This window comes from Haliotis rufescens, unplaced genomic scaffold (genome assembly GCF_023055435.1).
Source record: "Haliotis rufescens isolate VD_foot unplaced genomic scaffold, xgHalRufe1.0.p SCAF_1, whole genome shotgun sequence".
Classification (NCBI taxonomy): domain Eukaryota; kingdom Metazoa; phylum Mollusca; class Gastropoda; order Lepetellida; family Haliotidae; genus Haliotis; species Haliotis rufescens.
This window is the reverse complement of record NW_025963779.1, coordinates 6,726,125-6,749,264: the sequence shown is the minus strand read 5'-3', so window position 1 is coordinate 6,749,264 and position 23,140 is coordinate 6,726,125. Positions and strand designations below refer to the sequence as shown.

Here is a 23,140-nt window from a genome sequence, read left to right as displayed (position 1 = left end):
CACAACAGCATTGAAGCATATCGATTCATAAGGTTGGCTGTACTTGAATCTATGGACCCTCTAAATCTGTTGACATTGGTGTCATCATTAACCCTTGACTTGCATGCTTAATTTTTAACAGTGTAGAGAGTATTGTACAGATTAATTCACTTGGGATGGTAAGATCCGGGGTAGAATAGGTCTTCAGCAACCCATGCATGCTGTAAAAGGCGACTATGCTTGTCGTAAGAGGCGACTAACGGGATCAATTGCGTGGATCGATGCTCATGATGTCAATCACTGGATTGTCTGGTCCAGACTCGATTATTTACAGACCGCCGTCTTATAGCTGGAATATTGCTGAGTGCGGCGTTAAACAACAAACCAACCAACCAACTTGGGATGGTAACTCATTCCACATGTCCTACAAATAGACTATCAGAGGTAATAGCCTGATGAGGACAGTGATATAGTGGATAGAGCATCTGACCGGAGAGTGGAAGGTCCGTGGTTCGATTCCTGGACGCATCATACCTATAGTCGTTGACAAAAAGTACTTGTTGTTATCCTGCCTGTCACTCAGCATTAAGGACACAAATAAAGACGGGTGGGCTCGGAGTCAGTATACTGTGTCTGAGTGGGGTGTCCTTGTTCAACTGCGGCATGGTATCTCAGTGGGTTAGAACTATAAAACTGGCATACTTCCTTACTACCACACATGCACGCACGTGTATGCATGCATGTCACTGTATCTTGAATGCAACGTTTAACCCCATTTCGCCTGGTCTCAACTTTAAGCTCGTGTTCTATTTCCGATATTGATTAGGCTTTTCCTGTTCTAATATTGACCTAGTTCTTATGCCTTATTAATCAGTATGGGAATTAGTTCCTGTACGCGGAGGTTAAACTGGTCGTAGTAAAATGGCATTGGTATGCAAGGGGTCACTAGACTGTGACATCGGTAATTAACATTGGTGGCAGGGTCATCAGGCTAAAGCCTTTGTCAGAGGGGTCACTGGGTCACGGCATTCCAGGGACATGTCATGAAGTCTAATTTTTTCTGTTTCAGTCCAAGACACGCTTCCTCATGAGTGATAACATTACGTGCGTGGCGCTGTGTGAAGGTTGGTATTAATATCAGATACTGATGCTATTTTTGTAGGAAATGAGTCAAGGGACTTAAAAAAACATTAAAGGTTAGCTTATGAAGGTATGTCCTTCACCTGTCTGTTAAACTTTTCAACTTCTCTGAACTGACAATGATGAAGCTGAATCTTTGTTGGGGGGATCTCAGATTTATTCAGGCCATTAATCTTCTTCTTTGAAACTACAAGACCTAGTGACTCCTTATATCATGTGTGGAAATATTTTGGGGCTTGTTCATGACATTTAGAAGAAGAGTTTTCTTGTTTGAAGAATAGGTAAAATTCCTCAAAATTTAGACTTTGAGAAGCAGTGGCAATGCTTTATGAACTTATGTAGGACAGTAGTCATGATAATGTGACTGGGTTTGTTCATAGCATTAACAAAAATGATTATGTTTTCATAAATTAGAAATGATATTATTCAAATTGTAAAAATTATTACAGCACCATCTTTTCTTAGGTGGACTCTGTCGAAACCCGCATCTGCATGCTCTGGGGCTCTCAATTAACCAGCATTCATTTCAGAGCTTGGCAATACTTAGTTAAAACATCACTAGTAATCCATCTTCCCGAGGCAAGGGTGTTAACTGACTATAAAAGTCCAGTTTCCACCCTTGCTGAACTAAGCTGGAATTTCTTGGCTCGATCGTAGCGCCACCAGTGGTTATTACGAGTCGTTTCCCTTCTATGCCTCTCCTACTGACCAATCAGATTCCGCCTCTTATATCACTTACATTTGCTTCAAACAAAATGGCGACACCCAGTCAAGACGATCTGATCAATAATAAAGATCATTATTGTGCTAAAACGGGTCTTACATCACAGAGTGCATCAAATCATGTGAGCACATTGATTAAAAACATGAAAAGATTTTGAAAATATCTGTTGGCCTTCAGTTGGCAGTACACATGTTTGCAAATCTTGCAATCGACCGAAATCTGCACAACAGTTTACGAACCGGATTTCGTTACGTGATTTTGATTGGACTATGCATAGACTTGTTAGTCCAGCCAAAATATAACTCCATAATACCAGCCTAGTTCAGCAAGGGTGGACACTGGACTTTTTAAGTCAGTTAATTCTCTTGTCTCGGGAAGATGCTAGTACTCTGGCATCGGTCTATTCAGGACACCAGCACTGAATATTGGTCCTAATCTCCAATTCCTCTTTATATACCGGCATTGTTTTCTGACGAGATGATTGCCAGCTTGAGGGGATTACTGTATATAATTAGACTGTCAGTTGGGAAAACAAGATCATTGGGGACCTGTCATCGCGAAAGCTGAGAAAGCCATGTATTAACTCTTTGTGATGTTGAGTTGCACTGTTTGAAGTTAATCATGTGCACTTTAGAAGCATTCCAGAAAATCACAAGCCAAAATCAAGAACTTTTCACTAAAATGACCCCTGAATTAAAGATATACAATATGCAGGTGACAGATGTGAATTGAACACCATAAGAAATGTGGTACAAGGTTGTTTTTTCTTTAATGTTTTTGATGTTTTCTTTTGAAATTGACAAACTCAGAGCTGGTCCCATGTGATGCAGGCTTAGACAGAGTCTGCTGTACTTATATTTATTTTCAGCATTTAATTGACATTTTGTCCTTTTTAAAAGTGTAAATTTTAGTCTTGCTGAACCAAAGTTCCAAATGAGGTTATGGCAGGTTATTATCTGTTGTCTGGTTGTCGTCTGTTTGTCAACTTTTGACTTCTACTCCGTCACGGCTGCAGGGATGATTCTGAGACCTCAGAAGGAGGTCTATCACAATAACAGGACTCAGAAATAAATTAAATCAACAAAATGTAAATTTTTGAAAAAGCCTAAGGAACTTTTCTTAAGAAACTGAAAGGTCTATGAATTTGAATAATTAATATGATGTTTAGGTCCTAAACACTGGACAGACTTACTCATGGCTTTGTGAACCAAAATTGACAGACTTTAACTCAACACTGATGATGCAATGCTGGAAAGCTAGACGCAACAGACAGTTAAACAGTGGAAACTGTTCAATAGCCAAGTTAGCAAAACCAACATCCCAATAGGTTGACATTGTATATATTAGATCTATGTGTTGTTGGATTGTTAATAAATTGTATATATATCATGTATATATGTTATGAGAGTGAAAGATATGAGGTGGGCGTGACCAAAATGCAAATGTCCAATTGGCAAAAACATATTTCTGGATCCCTGGATTAGGAACACAATAGGATTCAGTTTTGTTAATGCCAGTAGAAGTGTGAGGTCTTCAATCTGTGATGGTGATTAAGGATTAAAATTTATTGTCAAACTTTCAAACATGATGATTACATTTTGTTTTTTATTGCAGTGTTGACGTCATCCAACCTGAAAAAGAACAATGACATTTGGGTGTGTCCGAGCATGGACCATGTCTGCACCAGGTTCTTCTTTGTGTGAGTACAGATGCTGGCCTTGAATGAGTGAGTGAGTGAGTGACTAGGGTTTTACACTGTTTTGGCAATATTAATGCAATAACAGTGCCATCCCGGAATAGCCAATGTATAATGTCTCCATTCTATTATGATATATACCCAGGACACATTCACTACCATTGTTTCGACCCGTGAAGATTCCGGGGTAGAATAGGTCTTCAGCAACCCATGCTTGCCCTAAAAGGGGACTATGCTTGTCGTAAAAGGCGACTAACGGGATCGGGTGGTCAGGCTCGCTGACTTGGTTGATGCATGTCATCGATCCTAATTGCGTGGATCGATGCTCATGATATCAATCACTGGATTGTGTGGTCCAGACTGGATTATTTACAGACCGCCGTCATATAGCTGGAATATTGCTGAGTGCGGCGTTAAACAACAAACCAACCAACCAACTACACATTCACTACCATTGCTTCATTTGGGAAATGACATGAACATCCCTATCTGTCTTATGACTTAGGGCATTTCCCCCATACACTGTTATTATTTACAGATTCTATATCCAGGTCAAGGTCACGAGGCAGAAAAAGTTGGTTTGTGGTTACACTTTCTCAAAAAGTATTGAAGCATTTGTTATTAAACTTCTCAAGGTTAGTCCATTTATGAAATGGTTTTGGTTTAAATTAGTAACAGGTCCAAGTCAGCTTTCATGATTTTGTAAAATATGATTATGTCATTGTCAGTTGCTGAGACATGCTTCCCTCTAAGGAGGAACTTTAATATGTACAACCTTCTTTCCAAATCCCACCATGTCACATGTCAATTGCATATGTCAAAGGTCAAGGTCATCTCTTAGGTAAATGTGCAATGTATCATACTTTCTCTTGAAGATTATTGACATCGGAGGATATCCTATAAGGGACTTATTTCTCAGGGAATTCTTTTGTCATATGGTATGAGAAGGTCAAGGACATGAGATAGAAATATCTCCCTAATACGTTTATGTATATACTTTCTCAAAAAGTATTAATGTATTTGTCACTAGACTCAATTTGTACCTGTTTGAGGATGCTTTGGAAAGGTTTGGGTCAAAATAAGTCGTACTATATGTCAACTTTCATGTTTTATCAGTTTCGAGTCATTGTTGCTTCTACATCATGAAACATTATGCTTCCATATATCTTTAGAAATCCTACCCCATGCAATGTTTGTGACCAGTCTGTCAAAGGTCAAGGTCGTTTTTTGAGGTTATTATGAAGCATGGTTGCATCATTCATTGCCAGTTACTGTTGCACTTCTACTGTCCTGAGACTGGATCTTAAGAAGTGGTGTTGATTAAGGTTCAAGTCAACGAGTGATGTGTTCGGTTTGGAAGTGCTTGGCATGATAACATTTTGTGATCTTGGAGGATATGGCTGTGAAGGGGGTTCTCCTGTGTTTGATAGGCATTACTTAGAAGTTGACGGATGACAAAGTGGATACAATTTATGGATATCAACTTCTTTAATTACTGTAAAGTTGACGTTTCGGTACAGATCCTTATACCGTTGTTAAACAGTCCTGCTTTCACGAGTAGCCGCAAACACCTCCTGTTATCTCGGAGCCTAATGGAAATGGCAAAACATTTACATGATTTCCCAGTAGGGGAAATAAACCCAGGCAGTTAGTATGGCGAGAAAACACACAAACACCACCTCCCTCTTCACCCATCCCCCTCCTTCTGCAAACACAAGGATAACTAGCTTTTGCTGAATAAGCAGTTTCTCATTCATATTTTCAGACAATATACCTAGGATCTGAGTATAAATTGTTTCATTTGATGTGATTTGGGAGGCGATAACATGTTTGGAAATTGTGTTTCTCTATCATAATTGTACATAATGTTTGTTGCTCAATCATGGTGATGAAAAATCACTCCATCGTACACCGTTTGATGTCCGGCTTTATGAAAGGATAATAGAAAAAAACACGACATCACACAGAATGGATTACCTCATCCATTACACCGACAGGATATAATAAAGATTTTGATGACTGATACTTACTCTTGACAGCTTAGTAGAAATCGTTATCAGCATATTAGGTAGTGCCTTGCTTCCTGCTGTCTCTCAGCCACGAGCCACATGTCTCCGCAGACCTGTCCAGTTGGGTTGTAAGAATGCTGTATCACATGAAGGAAACACTTTGGGGGCATGAACATTGGTGCCTAAACGGCTGGTTATAGGGAGCTTGATTTAAAGAAATGCAATTTTGATGGCTTTGTGAACAGAATGGTCAGAAATAATTTATTTTCATAGACAGTGTCTAGGTTGTGTGCAGACACACATGCAACAAAATAATATTAGGAGGATTATCTTGATATTGATTGTGTATGCATTTTAGTTTTGATGTTTCCAGTTGGGAATTATCATTGCTCTGAGCATGTCAGGATGAAGCGTAGGCTTGAGTTTGTTGAAAAGACATTTGTGGTGTTTTTCCAGTACAACAATAGTGGTTCTCGAGTACAACAGTAGGTATGCTCCTGTTCAACAATAGACCCGTGAAGATCGGGTTAAAATATGTCTTCAGCAACCCATGCTTGCCGTAAAAGGCTACTATGCTTGTCGTTCTAGGCGACTAATGGGATCTGGTGGTCAGGCTTCCTGACTTGGTTGATACATGTCATCATATCCCAATTGCGTAGATTGATGCTCATGATATCATTCACTGGATTGTCTGGTCAAGACTCGATTGTTTACAGACCACAGGCATATAGCTGGAATATTGCTGAGTGTGGCGTTAAACAACAAAACAACAATGGTACAACAACAGTGGTTCTCCAGTACAACAGTACGACACTAGCAGAGGTAGCAGAGCTCCCTCGTCACAACTGTAGAACACTGCTATGGTTACAGACGTGTTACTACAGTGAGCTGGTTGTCCGTAGGCTGCAGTGATGAGGCTGCAATAGGTACACAACGTCATCATGAGAAAAATAAAATCTGTAGAGGGATTAGGGACAGACAATAGGATATTTGGGGTGTTGTTTTGCCTGAGATTTCTTGAAAATAACAAATTGTCCTAGAAAAGAATCAGACTTGGAAACAAAATCGTCTGCCACAAAAATTACATTGTTGCAGGGGGATCTCCCCCCTTTTTAATTAATTTTCAGTGTTTTTCAATATCTTTTGAAAATATGTGTAAGGAAAAGTGCATGCATGGCAATTGACAGTCAGATGTGATGCAACCACATCTTGCATTTTTCTAAATTTAAAAGTTTCTAAATTTAAGAAAGTAAGAACACGAGCTGAATTAATGTCTATCCCTTTTAGTGTGTATGGGTTACATGTGACTTCTCTTTATATGTTTTGTACTTGTTGACTTTTAACAAAGACGATTCATGGGGCAGATCAGCATCTAGACTCACACAAGTCTTACTTTAAATAATAATTCCAAGATCATAGAAATAATACGAAGACATGGTCCCTGTAAAAGACCTGCATACTGTCAGCTGATCTAGACTTGCCCAATATAAGGATGGAATGACTATACATCCACCGATGTATCATTCAGTACAGACTTAGAGCAAGGCTAATCAGCACCATGAAGCTAGAGTTCAGCTGTTTGTAGTAAGATGAGACCTGTGAATTGTCCAGTGGACATTGGCATTTCGCTGACCATGGGCTAGTGACTGCTGATGAACTGATGACAGTTTTATTACTAACCCAAATCATTTTGGATAGCAGCATTCCTTGCGAAATGCACAGGAGTATTTTATTCTGATGTGTGAGAAACCCTTGGCAGAATAAGGGTTATCTGCTGAGAAGCTAACGACACCTGACAGGTGTCTCTATGGATAACACATTCTCCTGGGGGAACACCTGGCTTCTATAGCTTTTTCTGATGGCAGCCATGTTGTGTTGGTGGTAGGTGGTCTGATGCTTAGACTGTTCACCTCTTGTGTGTAAGTTAGTATCCAACTGAATTTTCTCTTCAAACTTTTGCAGTGCCAATAGTCTTCTGAAGCATTTTGATAAAGTTTGAAGCTAACCTTGCTATGGTAGATTAAAATATATGCCATGTGTTTTTGTCCATTTCCATCCACAAAACCTCCAAAATGAGTGAATAGCAATGTCTAGAAGGACTTTCATGTGAGTTCAAAGCATCACTGTCAGCCCCAAATGTGCTGAAATTCATCATAGGTATTTATCATCATGATGAAGTTTCCAAAATATATTTTAACAAAGAACTTGGAACTGAAAAAGCTCACACACTTAAAACTGTAATAATGATGAAGGGACAGTTTCTCAAGGCAGCATGATAACCTTCAACTGTTATGTAGATAATGCTATCTGAACTTCGTATCTATCTGTTCAAGAGCTATCGATAAAAACAGATAAAAATACCACATGCCTTAAAATTGATTCTAACAGCTATACCTCACTTGCCCAGGATAGAAAGGGGTTATCTGTACTGTCTGGGTGAACATTTGTCGGTCTGAATGGTACTTAGATCAAACACAGTTGCTGAGTGTATTAGGGTGTAGTATTAGAGGGATCAAGCTCTTACAGATACTTCACTCATCATGTCCAGTGAGCTGCAGTTCAGTTTTAGTACACAATGTTATTCATTGTTTTTAGTAATCTTAGTGACATGTAGTCAGTAAATGACTATAAATATGGTGCAATTTGTGCTTGATGTTCATTGCACCATGGCAAACGTTAACAGAGTTTATTCCTAATGGTCAAGCAATTATCTGTTACATGGGGTAGGTCCAGGGTAAGTCATAGGAGAGGTCAGATTGTTCACTGGATATGTTGCAGACAAGGTGTTTCATCTGACTGTTTTTTTATATTGGTTTGTAATTTACGGATGAAAGCAATTACAGTCAAGTCTCGTTAATCTGACACTCGTTAATCCGACAATCGGCTTTATCCGACACAAATGATGGGACCAAATAAATCAGTGCTATTTAGACCCGTTAATCCGACAGTCTCACATTCTGACTCCGACACACCTTATTTGTAATGAATTACAGAAATCACTCATTAATCAGTCTCGTTAATCCGACACAGCGTACTCCGTGGTCATCTGCCCGCATGTACACTGCCCCGTGTTTTGATGGCTAGTAGCTGCATATTACAACGGCTGCACAGATTAGCTTGCTTAGCAATAAACAATTAATGCTTTAAATAAACAAAACATAATTTAAAAAATCCCATGCTTAGAATACCTCAATCTCATGAAGATCAGATATTTTTGATTACGTGGTTTATAGTGTTATCTATTGTGTAGTTGTCCGATTTTCGATCACGAACGTTAACGTTGATACAACTTAATTTTGTTTATCTGACATACTCATTAATCCGGCATAATCATATGCAACCAATCATGTCGCATTAACAGGACTTGATTGTATGTCAATAACACGTTAACCCACGGTACAAGTTTTATGTGTATCTCATGTTGGAGAATGGACTCTACCTTGCATGCCAATAGTTTAGGGAATATCACACTTTCCCTATTTCTTAATTAGTAAATAATACGCTTGCCACCAAGTTAGGTGAGCGAACCCCATTCTAACAGAAACTGAAGCAGCTGGTTTTCTAGCAAAGAATATATAACCAGGTCAGCTACATGATTATTTGCTACTTCCTCATCAACAATGAGCCCGAAATAGGATAATGTATTGTTCAGATGACGGCTTCAGCCTTACAGACAGTAAGGCGGTAGATTTAGTTTGCGTCTTTCAAAACAAAGGCTTGTGGGAGGGAGGGAGACATGTATGATCTGAGTTTATGTCAGAAATTTATGAGGTTCTCTTTTGAAAAATGCCTGAAATAGTTTCTTATTTTAACTTATGGGGATTAAATGCCAGCAACGACTGGCTGGAGGTTGTTGAATGCAATTGTTATAGTTGACAGTTAATTCCAGGTTATTAATACTTTCCCTGTTTGTTGTCCCCAAGAGTCCTGTGGTAGTGCAGGCCTGTCATTGATGCAGTGTAGGTTGCAGCTCTTTCTTCTCAGTTTCATTATATAGGGAAATTCATGTTTCCTTGTACATGGAATGATGAGCTGTAATGCTTGTGAGTGTCATGATTATTGATTTCCTTTTCAAATAAGAAGTGGGATCAAGAGTGAAAAGAAGCATTTTTGTGTGAAATGATTTTGATTTAATTTTGCACATTATTTTATCAGTAAATTTTTTTCTTCTTCATGAGAATTCAATAAATAGCTGACTTCCGTGTCAATCAGTCACCATGTAGTCTGTCAGTTGACATCCAACAGTCCTTTTTTGCAACAGAATGTGATTTATTAAAAGTAAATTTTCCAAATGAATAACAAATTAGCTCAGAAATGTCAATGTTAAATAGTTTAAAAAAATCAATACATTTAATAATATAGTAATAATCATAAGCCAGTATCACCCAAACCCTCTTTGCTGCATTTATTTATTTTAATCTGTATACAGGCAAACTTCAAAGAAAATGAAGTGTCTACTTCGTGTACAGACCCCTGGAAAGACATTGTGAAGAAGAAGAATACTATTTATTGTACATAAACACCCACAGGGGGCAGGGTACAAAACATGAACATGACTAATTAAACATTGACATACACAATAGAATCCAAATATTGCTATGATTAAATTGCTACAGAGGAGATGCAGATTTTCTTTGCCTAAACATTTTGTGAATGAAATTGGAGATAATTTTTGCAAAAGGCTCTGGTGGATTTAAAAGTATTTTTAGAGATATTGTGTGCATAGCCAAGGTGGGTGATAAGTATAGTTCCTGTCTCAGGTCTTTGTACAGAAGGCATTGTAACAGGAAGTGTTCCTCATCTTCTATTTCATCTTTCTTCTGTTGGAATGTTGCAGTATCTTCCTCTCTCAATTTGGAGGTGGTGAGCACTGAGTCTTAGCCTTGTAACTGCTTTGCGGTGTTCTATTGCAGTGGTTACTTTCAGATATGGTTTAATTCCGAATTTGCCTCCTATTTTCCCGAGGTGTCTGAGCTTATGTGTGATGACGCCAGAGTTATGTGCAAAGACATCAGCATATGCTGTCATTGTGTAAGAAAGCCTGAGTCACAGTCAGACCGACCCACAGATAATTATACACCCGACAAAATGTCGGGGGTATATAGTTATACCAAGGTTCCGTCCGTCTGTCTGTCTGTCTGTCTGTCCGTCCGACCGAAAACTTTGTCCGTGCAATTTCTCTTAAACTATTAAGTGGATTCATCTCAAACTTAGTACATATAATCTGTGTCATATGGAGGGGTGCAGTCACAAGAAAAAAATTGTTTTTATTAATTTTCCATTTTTTAAAATGATTTTTCAAACCAAACGTCCGTCCGAAACTTTGTCCGCACGATTTCTCTTAAACTATTCAGTGGATTTATCTCAAACTTAGTACATATAATCTGTGTCATATGGACGGGTGCAGTCAAAAGAAAAAAATTGTTTTTATTAATTGTCCATTTTTTTATAAATTTTTCAAACCCTAACCCTATCCTGCTATTTAATTTGTAACTACTGACACACTAGGCAGGTCGGGGGTATTAGTGAGCCACGCTCACTTTTGCACTTGTTTAGTAAAGTTTCACCCCTATAAAATACACATGCCCTTAGCAGCAATGGAATAAGGACTAAGATCAGTGGTATTGAGCCAAGTCCATATGCTCCATCTAGTTCCATAAACTCTGATTGCTTCTGTTTCTATTACACTGGCCCTGCATTCCCTGGCCAGGAAAAAAATAGAAAGGAAAATTAAGCTCAATGTTTATTTGCTTCAGGAAAAAGATAAAACTCGCATTTAAGGTATTCTGTGATTATTGTTGAAGAAATAAGAAAGATGTAAAAACAATTCATTAGTCTCAGAGGGGAAACAATTTTCCAAGCTTTCCTGATTAATGCTACTGCAAATACCAGAAATGTGTGTCAAACCTTATTTGTTGCCTCAATTAAATCGGTAGTGATCGGTTACTTGACCTTATCATCAAACTGTCTGTCTCTGTGCAAGACTGGTGTTTAACACTGCTGCATCAGTGCATCCAATAATACTCCTTTGTGTGGGTCAGTGCTATCTATTTACAGCCACTTCATAAACCTGTTCATTAGTAGGAGACTTGTGGCTTTGGTAGACAGCCTAAGCCAGCCGGAGTCACTCACAAGATCCAGTGTTAATCAAACATGACTGGTCAAATATATCTGCTGAGCTAGCATTTCCTGACATATAGGCAAATAATAGGTTGCATTCTTGTGTTTTGCTGTAACCTTCTTGTACTGCATAGACTCTCTGACTCTGGGGATCACTGTCACATTCTCTTCATTAGAAACTTGTTAGTCAGACAGCAGCTCGTTCCTTCAGTACTTTGACCTAGATTGCCCAGTTTTAAATGGTTAATCTCAAACATTGAGTTTTTGAATTATTTCTTGTTACCATTTAGATTCATAATAGTGCATATCTTTGTATTGATGATGGGTTTAATGCTGTAGTCTCTTTCAGAGTATTGATGATGCCTTTATGATGAATCAGATTTCTTTCAATGCAACAAAGAATGTTAAATGAAGCAGCTCGATGTATCATGATGCTAGACCAACAACTTAACCTGATGCCTGCAGAAAATGCAAAAAACAAAAAATGTTGCATCCATCAAACAGAAGAAGAGTATATTTCAGTCTCATTAAAATCAGACCTTAATGCTTTCTACCGCTACAAAGATCTCAGGATATCCCATTACAGGTCATGTCAGGATGACTTTTTGCAAACTTTGACTGAGCAAATGAAATGACTAACAAGTAGTTGACATTAGCCAATCAGAAAACGTCTTTATCAAGCTTTATGGCACTAGTTTAAAATTTGCGACTTCTGTTGCAGACTATGCTTTGGAAAATATTCTTGATTCAGAATTTGAAAACTGAAAAAAAACAAATTTCTGAAGTGTCTGATAGATGCCTGAGAAGATTGTCTTGTCCAAAATTGGTTATTTAAACTTGCCATCACATAGCTGGAATAGTGTTGAGTATTAAACAGCGTTAACCAACAAACAAACCTTTAAGATATTCACAATGAGGAAACAAATTATCATTCTTATGTTGTAGGATTGGTATAACTATAATAGTACATCTAGCCTCATGACAACACAAACAAACAAACAAAATCTTTGCTCCCTTCTCATTGTCCCCACACCAGATTACCTGCTTGGCAGAACACTGCTCATATGTTCAGCCTAATGTCTTATACCATCTTCCCGCACAGAATCAGGAAGTGGTGTTCATGACTGTTATTACTGGACAAGGATGCACGATCCTTATCTGGATTGTCTTTATCCGGATTGTAATAACACCCTTTCTTCCCTCCACTTCCCCTTTAGCATCATAACATAAGGGCAGCTGTTATTTAGATCCCTCCCTGTGGAATAAGTCACAAGTGCTGAGAATAAACAGAGCTATGCCCGTCTCCAAGCCAGGTTACTGTAAGTGGGTCAGTTTGTCAGCCTCGTTGAGTCTTCTTCTGTCAAGTGTTTGTGTGTCAGCATGTAGAGAGGCTGATCAAGTAGGATATTTGTTTTCAACCCTAAGTAAAAGTTTTTTATGGTGTTGTAAACTTTTATGATCAGATGTGTAGGCTCAACAATATTATATCTAGACTTTGAGGAATGTATGCCATCATGCTTGACAGAAGTCTGTGGGAATAGTTTTTTAGAATATTAATAGGTGATAGTTTTCAATTTCATATTCAATATGCATTATCTGCTTTGAATACAATACATCAGTGAAGAAGAATGGAAAGTAGTCCTGAATTGATCATGTTGCATGGCTTTGTTTTAAGCTCACTGCATCACTGAAGGTCCAAGTGTGCGTACAGCATGGAACCTGGTTAGTTCTCTGTGTGTCTGTCCATCTCTAGGGGCCACGGGTGGCCAAGTCGTCTAAGGTGCCGTGATTCACTTTGCAGAGTTGTGTCCCTTGGACACGCCAGAACCCTATGATTGTGGGTTCGAAACCCGGGTTCGCCCCAATTTTTTCTAGGTTTGTCAGCACCATACCTGGGCTCGTTGTAAACGTCTGAGACCTGCATCACTTCGGGCTTTCCTCCCACATTAAGCTGACACGCTGTGATATAACTGGAATACTATTAAAAGCGGCGTTAAATCCTAACTCACACACTCACTCTGTCCATCTCTGGTTTGTTAAGTTGACTTCTCTGAACCAACAAACAGTGACAGACCTTTGATTTGCTCATGGCCTAGAATTGAATGTTTTAAATATTTTCGATTTGAAAACACTAATAGCATCATGTTTTCAGAAATCAAAAGATTCAGAGAGTTGATATTTTGGCTGATATGTAGCAGGACAACACAATTTCTTAAGATTTAGAAAAAAATTATGAATATCACAGTAATGGAGCTGATAGAAACAATGATTACTGTATTCGACGTAATAAGCGCCCAGGGCGCTCTCAAAATTAGAAATAGGGGGCTCTTATTTGAAAGTTGAAAGTTATTTGAGTTGGAAGAGAAATTTCGTGGTTTATGCGGACAGCCTGAAATGTTTATGTACGACAGATATATTTTTCCAGAATTAAATGCCCACAATTAAGTGTGCATATAACACACGAGTGAGTATTATACGCGAATAAATAAGTCTTGTGTACATTGATCAATCGGAAGGGATGCTAATTGGGATTGTTCACTGGCCAATATCTCAGCACATGTCTTCGTGGGCGCTTATTTCGTCGAATACGGTATGCATTTCATTTAGGCACTATCATCTGCATTCAACTGTGACCTTTTTTCACGATGTTGCAAACATGAAATATTTTCCATCTTAGAACATAATGTAGTTAGGCTTTACATGAATGTTTGAGATCATATAAGAATAAGAATATTTCATTGAGATCCTTTTGTCCTCTCAAAGCAAACCGACCAAACGGCTCAAATTACTCAACTGATAACATAACATCAATTATTCCATTACTCGAGAGTTACACCTTTGCAAACACCCATTGTCATTTAATTTTCGTCTCTAATTTCCTTTTATTCCTAATGGAATCTTTTTCTTTGGATAATCAAGACTGTTTATTCTCTTGTTGATGACTAAAAGTTTCACTTGAAACAACTTTCAGCTGTGCCAGGTGAGCATTAGTGCCTTGACATTTTTTCAATGATTTCTGACACCTGTGAAATATGCTTTAGAAATAAGACAAAGCTGAAAATGAAAAAAACAACCTGCAAGAAGTCTTTAGAAACAAAAAAGATTTTCTTGAATAATGCATTGCCCAGGGGTTGATATTGGATTCATTACACAAGTGGAAGGGGAGAATTCCTGCCGTTATAGAAATGGTCATTAGGATGGGGAACTTGAGTCTGCAGCACTCTTCTCCTGTGTGAGATGTGTCAGCATTTGTAAGTTACCGTTATAATGAGTGAATTAAATAAATGTCAACTTTCAGTTTGTGATCAAAATAGCAGCATTGGAACCTTAACACTTCAGATAATTGAGATCATCTTACTGATGAATAGTAAATGAGATGGCACAAGGTATTACTGAGGGCAAAAAGTTGAACCATGCACACTTATACATTCTAAATGGTCCAATCTGAAGCAGAACAGTGTGTGGTGCTCTTGCCCACAGTATTCATGTGAAACATCACATTAATTTATCTTTTAATGGATGGTGTTATGAATGCAATAAACCGATCTGATAAACTTGGTATCATGATCTGATAAATATGCCAATGAGGTCCCTTAGCAGGAACTAGTTTAATCTCCATACATCGATTTGATGTCTGCTTTGCTCAATATCTAATGATAAATGTTTCCAATAAGTTTTGATTGTGATTTTCTGAGGTTTGGATGATTATGACAAACATAGTGCAAGTCCGTTGGCACTATGCAATTCACTCAAACACTATATTCATTCTCAGTTTCTAAAGTGTAACTTCATAGAGAGAAATTGTGACTCAAGCATTGATTACTGTACATATGACAATGTGATAAAGAGGTTATTACGTTTGTGTGTTATCATATCATAAAAAAACAAATATTTTAGGAATAAAAAATATGTGTTATCCTTGTCAAAGGCTTGCTCAGTACAATTTATATTCCTCATATATGATATTTTTTATTTGGAAACACACTCATCTAGTAGTCTATATATGTGTGATTAGAAATTAAGTATTTGATTTGTAATTTAGTTACTATAAAGAGGGTTAGCCTAGTGGTTAAAGCAATCGCTAGTCACCCCACATGGGTACAATGTGTGAGGCCCATTTTTGGTGTCCCTCGCCCTGATATTGCTGGAGTATTGTTAAAAGCAGTGTAAAACCATTCTCACTCACTCACTCACTAGTTGCTATAAACAATTGGTCTTCGCAAAGTTGTCATGTTTTTATCTGAAAAAGACAAGTTGACACAATCCTGTTACATATGGAAAAGACCAGTAGAGAGTCAGTCTGATGGGTCCAAGGCTCAGACAACCTTATTTTTCCAAAGTAAATGGAGAGGTCAAAACCCCATATATAAAACATAGCCCTTTTTAAACGATTCAAGCCTTTAATTTACCCACAACAATACATAATTAACAACTTTTCCCACCAATTGTGGATTAAGCTAACTGGATGTGTGTAATATCTAAATACCGTATTCGACGTTATAAGCGCCCAGGGCACTCTCAAAATTAGAAACAGGGGGCTTTTATTAGAATATTATGTTGGTGAAAAAAACAGAGTTGAAAGATAAATTTCGTGGTTTATAGTGACAGTCTGAAATGTTTATGTACGACAGATATATTTTTCCAGAATTTAATTGCCCATAATTAAGGGTGCATATAACACACGAGTGTGTATTATACGCAAAAAAATAAGTCTTGTGTACATTGATCAATCGGAAGGGGTGCTAATTGGGATTGTTCACTTGCCAATATATCAGCAAATATCGCTGTGGGCGCTTATTAGAGCGGGGCGCTTATTACGTCGAATAGGGTATGTTGCTTAAGACAACATTTCATTCCAAGTCCCATAATTGGGAAAACATTTGAAACACGTTGCCACATTGACAGCTATAGCTCAAGATCTCAAACACACAGAACATTCTACTTGCAGTTACATTTTTCATGCACAGTCTAAAGTTCTCCAATCTCACTCAAATCAGATCTAAGTTCTCGCTGCTGCTAAACAAAGATCTGAGGACATCCCTTTATGGGTCATGTCAGAACAACCTTTTGCGAACTTTGTGAACGAGTAGTCGACATCAGCCAATTAGAAAGCAGCTTTCTTGAGCTTTACAGCACTTGTTTCAACCTGGCGACTTCCATTTCAGACTAAGCTTGAAAAATATGTTGATACAGTTCTCGATTAAAATTTTGAAAACTGAATAAATGAACATTCTGGATGTCAAATATATAGTTTCGAATGTGTGGCGGTTCTTCCCACATACTGTGCAACGCCTACTCCGTTCAAATGTTTATCCCACGAAAGTGAGAGATATACAATAATTTTGACGGAATCAGTCGTACTGGCTGTAACTGTCATTCGGAATACACTGTGTTACATTTTGTGGTTGCATGATTAGAAAACACATTCCCACCGTCACTTTCATGATCTGGTAAGCGACGCTTTGATTGGTCGGATGAAAGGTTGTCCCTGTTTGTTTTCTAAACCTGAAGGGCACTTCTGTTAATTGACTGTCTTTGTCACAATTTTTCGACTATTGTCGACCTATCCAGGTGAGCTACAATTTTGATCTAAAAGGAAAACTAGTTACTCGCATGTGGGTGTGTACTCATGCAGGAGACAAGTCTGAGATTTATCAAGCCACCATAAGAGATAATGTGATTGTGTATGTAGGCTATTAAGTAACGGTGACATTAGTTGCTATGTATTGTGTATATGTTACAGGTATGAAGATGGCCAAGTCGGAGACAACACTATCAACACACAAAAGGACAGATATAAACAGGAGATTATGCGGGCCGTGGGATACAGGAATGTCTAGTGCCATCAGGTGAATAACTCCATAGTTCCACTTATCATGTATAATACTCAGTACTAATGTGGGGGCACGGCTGTGCAGAGTTGCTTCCCTTAGACATCCACGACACCTATGGTCATGGGTTTGAATCCCGGTTTGCCATGATGATGTTTCTCGGTCTGTCAGCACCAGAACAAAAGGTATGCTTGTGGGTTTGACAAGTGTCTGAGTCCTGCATCACTTCAGGCTTTCCTCTGACATGAAGATGACAAGCCGTGATATGGTGGAAGTACTGATCAATGTGGAGTTAAACCAAACTCGCTTGCTCACTCACTCACTCACTCACTCGATCACTCACTCACTCACTCACTCACTCACTCACTCAATAGTATTTGTTTTTAGAAAGGAAGGTAATATGTTAAAAAGGGTTTTGTTTGTAGAAATTTGATCAGTTGATTCTATTGTGTATTTAAAATCCATTACAGTTTGTACTTGATGGAAGAGTTGTCATCAGAAGTAAAATTCTTATATAGTTCAAACTTAAACACAATAAGAACTGACATAAGTGGTTAAAATACTTGGTCAAATACATGACAAGACTTTAGCTTCTCAGGCAATAACTTGTTGGCCAAAAACACAGGAATAAGATATTTCATGTTGATATATTCATATATCACATATATTAACCCTTTCATTGTTATAATAATCATAATCATTTTTGATGAATGGTTGAATACTTCAGATAAATGGAGGTTACTAAACAAACATGGTTTCTTCAACAGAACTGGTTTCCATGTGCTTGAAAGTGGCAGTTTCTGATGTTTCCACAGTGTGAAGAATTGAAGACAAGACGAGACAACCACCATGACAAGGGAATATAACCAGTAACATTCACCCTGCGTGATGGCATCGCTGTGTGTGTTCAGCAAAGATGCATGCATAATATTGGAAGCAACTGCTCTGATAGAATACATGGCACTGACTCAACTGAACCCAGTGCCATGGTCAGGATGGCAATGACGAAGAAATGTGATAAATATCATCTGACGTTACTTCTGTGAATACTAATCTATACTGTTTTCTCAAACAAGAAGCTACAGCCGTTTCAGGAGTGACAGTTTCACAGATTGATGGAATTCCAGTGATTGGAACAGCAGCTGCCTGGTTTCCGTGGTTGTTTGTTTCACTACCCCGGACACAGGACAGCGGCTGTTCACCTGTACTGTAGTTCTAAGGTAGTCAGCCCTTTCTGCATTGGGAAATTGATATGTTGATATATTTTTACAACTTGACTGAGAACATAAGGGAGTTACTTAAGATATGCATGCCCCCTGTACATATAGGAAACCATCATCATCAATTTTGCAGCCCATCAACAGTGAAGGAGTCTTCACTATTATTTTCTGCTGAGAGGTCAGTGTCACATTTTTATTGTTGACACTTTGTTGCTTCACTTTGCTATGTCCTGGAAACTGAGAATTAGTATGAGTTTACAGTCAGCGAGGGACCTTCAGGAATGTTTTCCCTCAACGATTATTTCTCAACAATGTGGAGGGTCAAGTTTATGTAATCTCGATCATAACCAGATCGTTCTACAAAGCTGTTTTATTAGTATTAAGTTGAAGTATCAGTGTCTTTCGACTATGATTGTTCTGCGCAAGTAGGCCCAACCTGAGCTTTATTGATCACCAGACGACAGAGATATGTGATCTTTGAGTAGCAGTTCAGAAGCAATGACGAGTTGACTCATGGATGTCAACTTTTTTATTCATGTTCGGCGCCATGTTTTGTACAGATGCTGTACATATGCTTGATGAAAGCACCAGCATCTGAAGCGACTATGCTTGTCGTAAGAGGCGACTAACGGGATCAGGTGGTCAGGTTCGCTGACTTGGTTGATGCATGTCATTGTATCCCAATTGCGTGGATCGATGCTCATGATATCAATCACTGGATTTTCTGGTCCAGACTTGATTATTTACACACCAACTTCATATAGCTGGAATATTGCTGAGAGAGGAAACAAACAAGCCAGCATCTGTACTAGAACATCAACTCCATTTCTGACTCTGGCTACATCATTGCATCTGATCAGTCAGTTTATAGTTTTGTATTGACCTGATTTAGTATCACAGCCGTCCTATGTACTGACTGCTGGCCTGTAAACATTGTGTTACTAATATCACTGAGCAATTATCTCTCTTCAAGTTTAGATCAAAGTGAAATATTATGGTCCTGTTAACGTGATGCATGTGCAGAATGGATTGAGAACATTCCTCCCACAGTGAGAACGACTTACCAGACTTGAATCAACAGTGCTGGCTAAGCTACCACAGGTTACAGGGTCCAATAGAGTGTTCAGCTGGAGAACGTTAAGGTTTGTTAGTGTAGCTACATCACCATGTATCAAAAGATGCTCACAAACTGTGTGTATGGAACTTCATTTGGTTGCTTTTTAACCTTTGGTCTGAGTGATAAGGCACACTTCTATTCTGTATGTCCCAAACAGGTAAACTTAAATATATTCAGTGAGGAAATGGTTATATAGATGTGCAAATGGGTAGATTAGTGTGTTTTGATAAGCATTCCACTCATTATAAAAAAGTCCACTAATTATGCAGTTTGTCTGAATCAGTTGACATGGTGTGTTTTTTTCCTTTGTTTTGAATGCATAATGATAAACATGTGTTTTCTGCTTGAAGAGCTAAAGGTTATGTCAACATGGTTAGTTGTTGTATTGCTGACTCTTTGCTTCTTGTATTTGAATCTATTGTCTTCTTACAAGCTACTTCAGATGTTCTATATTCATCATAATAAGCTTAATTTACAAAATGTTATCTAGTGAAGCTTAGCCATTCCTGCTGTTATAGTATTAGACAATATCATGCTTGGATTAGCAGGGGATTGTCTGCTGTGATAAGACTAGACGAAGCAAGCAGTGTCACTGTAGCTGGAATTCTAGCATCTCCAGCAGGACCGTATTTTGTTTATTGTGACTGCCATTCTCCAAGCCATTTTGTTGGTGATCTCAAGGGTATCGTTGGGTCGCCCTATTTTCCATTCTCACTAATACCCTGTAGTGTATGGTAGTAACATAGACCGTATCAATGATCCTGATCTGAGCAGTGTCCATTTGGGAGATAAAGATTAAAATGACAAAAGACGAAAAATGTAAGATTTTTTGTGTGTTTCTTATTAACACAGTGCTAGGGATGTTGAATGTGGTACAGTGATGCTTAATGAAGGAAGTGTGACACAAATAGCACTCCATGCATGTTACCATCAACATTTAGAATATTTCTTTCTAAGAGGATCTTCTTTGTAACTAATTTCTGAACATTCCCATGAAGAGTCCGGGTTAGAATTGGTCTTCAGAAACCTATGCTTGTCGTAATAGGCGATTAATGGAATCGGATGGTCAGGGTCGCTGACTTGGTTGATGCATGTCATCTTGTTCCAATTGTGTGGATCGATGCTCATGATGTCAATCACTGGATTGTCTGGTCCAGTTGTGATTAATTGCAGACCGCAATCATATAGCTGGAATATTGCTGAGTGTGGTGTCAAACATCAAACAAACAAATGTCTTGAACATGTAATTCTGAGATCTGCCTTTTGGTTCACTGAACTTTGCAAATACGTGATCCAGTGTTTCACATATTTTGTTGCTTTTTTAGAAATTTAGTCATGAATTCAGGCCTTATTCGTGTTTCTGCTGTGCAGCATGAGGCAATAAATGCTTAAATTTTTATCCACATTGTGTGATGTGTGAATGGTGGGTGCCATCTGTAGGGCAAGACATGCTTACCAAACACCAGTTGTCATCATTGATTTTCAGTAGTCCAATCCTGTAGTTTCACAGGTATTTTGCCCTTTCCATCAAATAGAATCTGTTTTGGCAGCTAATTAAGACTAGCTATTCTCATGCATTGACAATGTCAATCTTTTATAACCATTTTTTGTCATATAGAAGATGAACAAGAAGGGTTGACTGTTCAGTTCATGAATACTTAGCTCATCTTTTTCCGAAACCGTTTTCAGATATAAAAATGAAATTTGAAATTGATGTTATATGATGGCATTGAAATTAGATTTCATTATGATGTGTGGGTTTGTTAGTTGGAGAGAAATAGAAACTGTAAAGAGATTTAAAAGTTGTGAGTTTACCTAAACAACCATGGTTTGATGGATGAGTGAATAAGGGCGTTTTATTTCTTTTTGTGCCAAGATCCCTCAACTGTGTTAGTTTTGATCAGTGAGATGAGTTTCTCACAATAAGCTTGAGAGATTTGACATTTGCTTAGGCATCAGAATTGAAAAGAAGGTTTCTCTGGAAAATTCCTGTGCCTTCTGAAGATCACAAATTTCCAATATTGACATCTTGATCAATGTGGGTAGTAGCCACAAAATCCTACTGCTCATGCAGTGGTAACATTAGACGGTATACATGTATTCTTGAAAGTGACCTAGCAAATGTAGTTGTGAAAAACAGACCTGGATGATTTTAATTTTTTTTTTTTACATGTATACATAAATTACAAGTTGCTTGAGTGTTTAATTGCTATTATCAGCAGAACATCATCATCGTCTCAAGAAACTTGCTCAGTTCTTTGCTTTAAACCCTGGCACTGGATCGATATGTCATATTAAAACTGTGTGTAAAGTAGCTGTTTATAATGTGTACAAAGTGATCAGTGTTCTGGAATTTGGATGTTTATTATTGTGAAATGTACATTCCAAGTTCCAATTTGCTCCAAACTGTGTGTGTACTTTTAACCTGTAAATTCAAATGGCATCATCTTACTGCTCCAGATGCAAATGTTCTCGATTAATCATTTCTATTTTTGCCTTGTACATGATGTATGTAAATATTCTTTATATATTTCTGTAAGAGAATATGTTTCCTTGGCTGGAAATAGGAATGGTTTGATTTGTGCAGTGTAAATATGATGTTAACGCAGAACATGTTTTAACATGCTGTTGTGAAGGGACAATATTGCGCATTTTGACACTCCATGATCTGTTTCATGTACCAGAACCGAAAATGAAAAAGAATTAACATCATCAACTGAATTTTAGATGTGTCCGGATTCAGGCCTTGACTAATATTCCGGAAACAGTCGACCCCAGTTAGAAACACTTAGAATTGGTCCCCAGCAACCTATTTGACCCCCATGGTGATTCTAGGTTAGAATTGGTCCCCAGCAACCTATTTGACCCCATGGTGATTCTAGGTTAGAATTGGTCCCCAGCAACCTTCTGACCCCATGGTGATTCTAGGTTAGAATTGGTCCCCAGCAACCTATTTGACCCCCATGGTGATTCTAGGTTAGAATTGGTCCCCAGCAACCTATTTGACCCCATGGTGATTTTAGGTTAGAATTGGTCCCCAGCAACCTATTTGACCCCCATGGTGATTCTAGGTTAGAATTGGTCCCCAGCAACCTATTTGACCCCATGGTGATTTTAGGTTAGAATTGGTCCCCAGCAACCTATTTGACCCCCATGGTGATTCTAGGTGAGAATTGGTCCCCAGCAACCTGTTTGACCCCATGGTGATTCTTGGTTAGAATTGGTCCCCAGCAACCTATTTGACCCCATGGTGATTCTAGGTTAGAATTAGTCCCCAGCAACCTGTTTGACCCCATGGTGATTT

General features: G+C 38.3%; 1 protein-coding gene across 1 annotated transcript in view; it reads left to right on the top strand.

Annotated features, from left to right (window-relative positions):
* Positions 1-22,749, top strand: part of LOC124136694 (protein mono-ADP-ribosyltransferase PARP6-like) — a 62,847-nt gene extending 40,098 nt beyond the window's left edge. Inside the window, exons 20-23 of the mRNA XM_046502685.2 lie at positions 1,049-1,103; positions 3,458-3,542; positions 17,412-17,517; positions 18,267-22,749. Coding sequence (XP_046358641.1) covers positions 1,049-1,103; positions 3,458-3,542; positions 17,412-17,508 — 237 coding nt within the window. The 3' untranslated portion in view covers positions 17,509-17,517; positions 18,267-22,749. The remainder of the gene's footprint in view (positions 1-1,048; positions 1,104-3,457; positions 3,543-17,411; positions 17,518-18,266) is intronic.
* Positions 22,750-23,140: the final 391 nt, after the last annotated feature.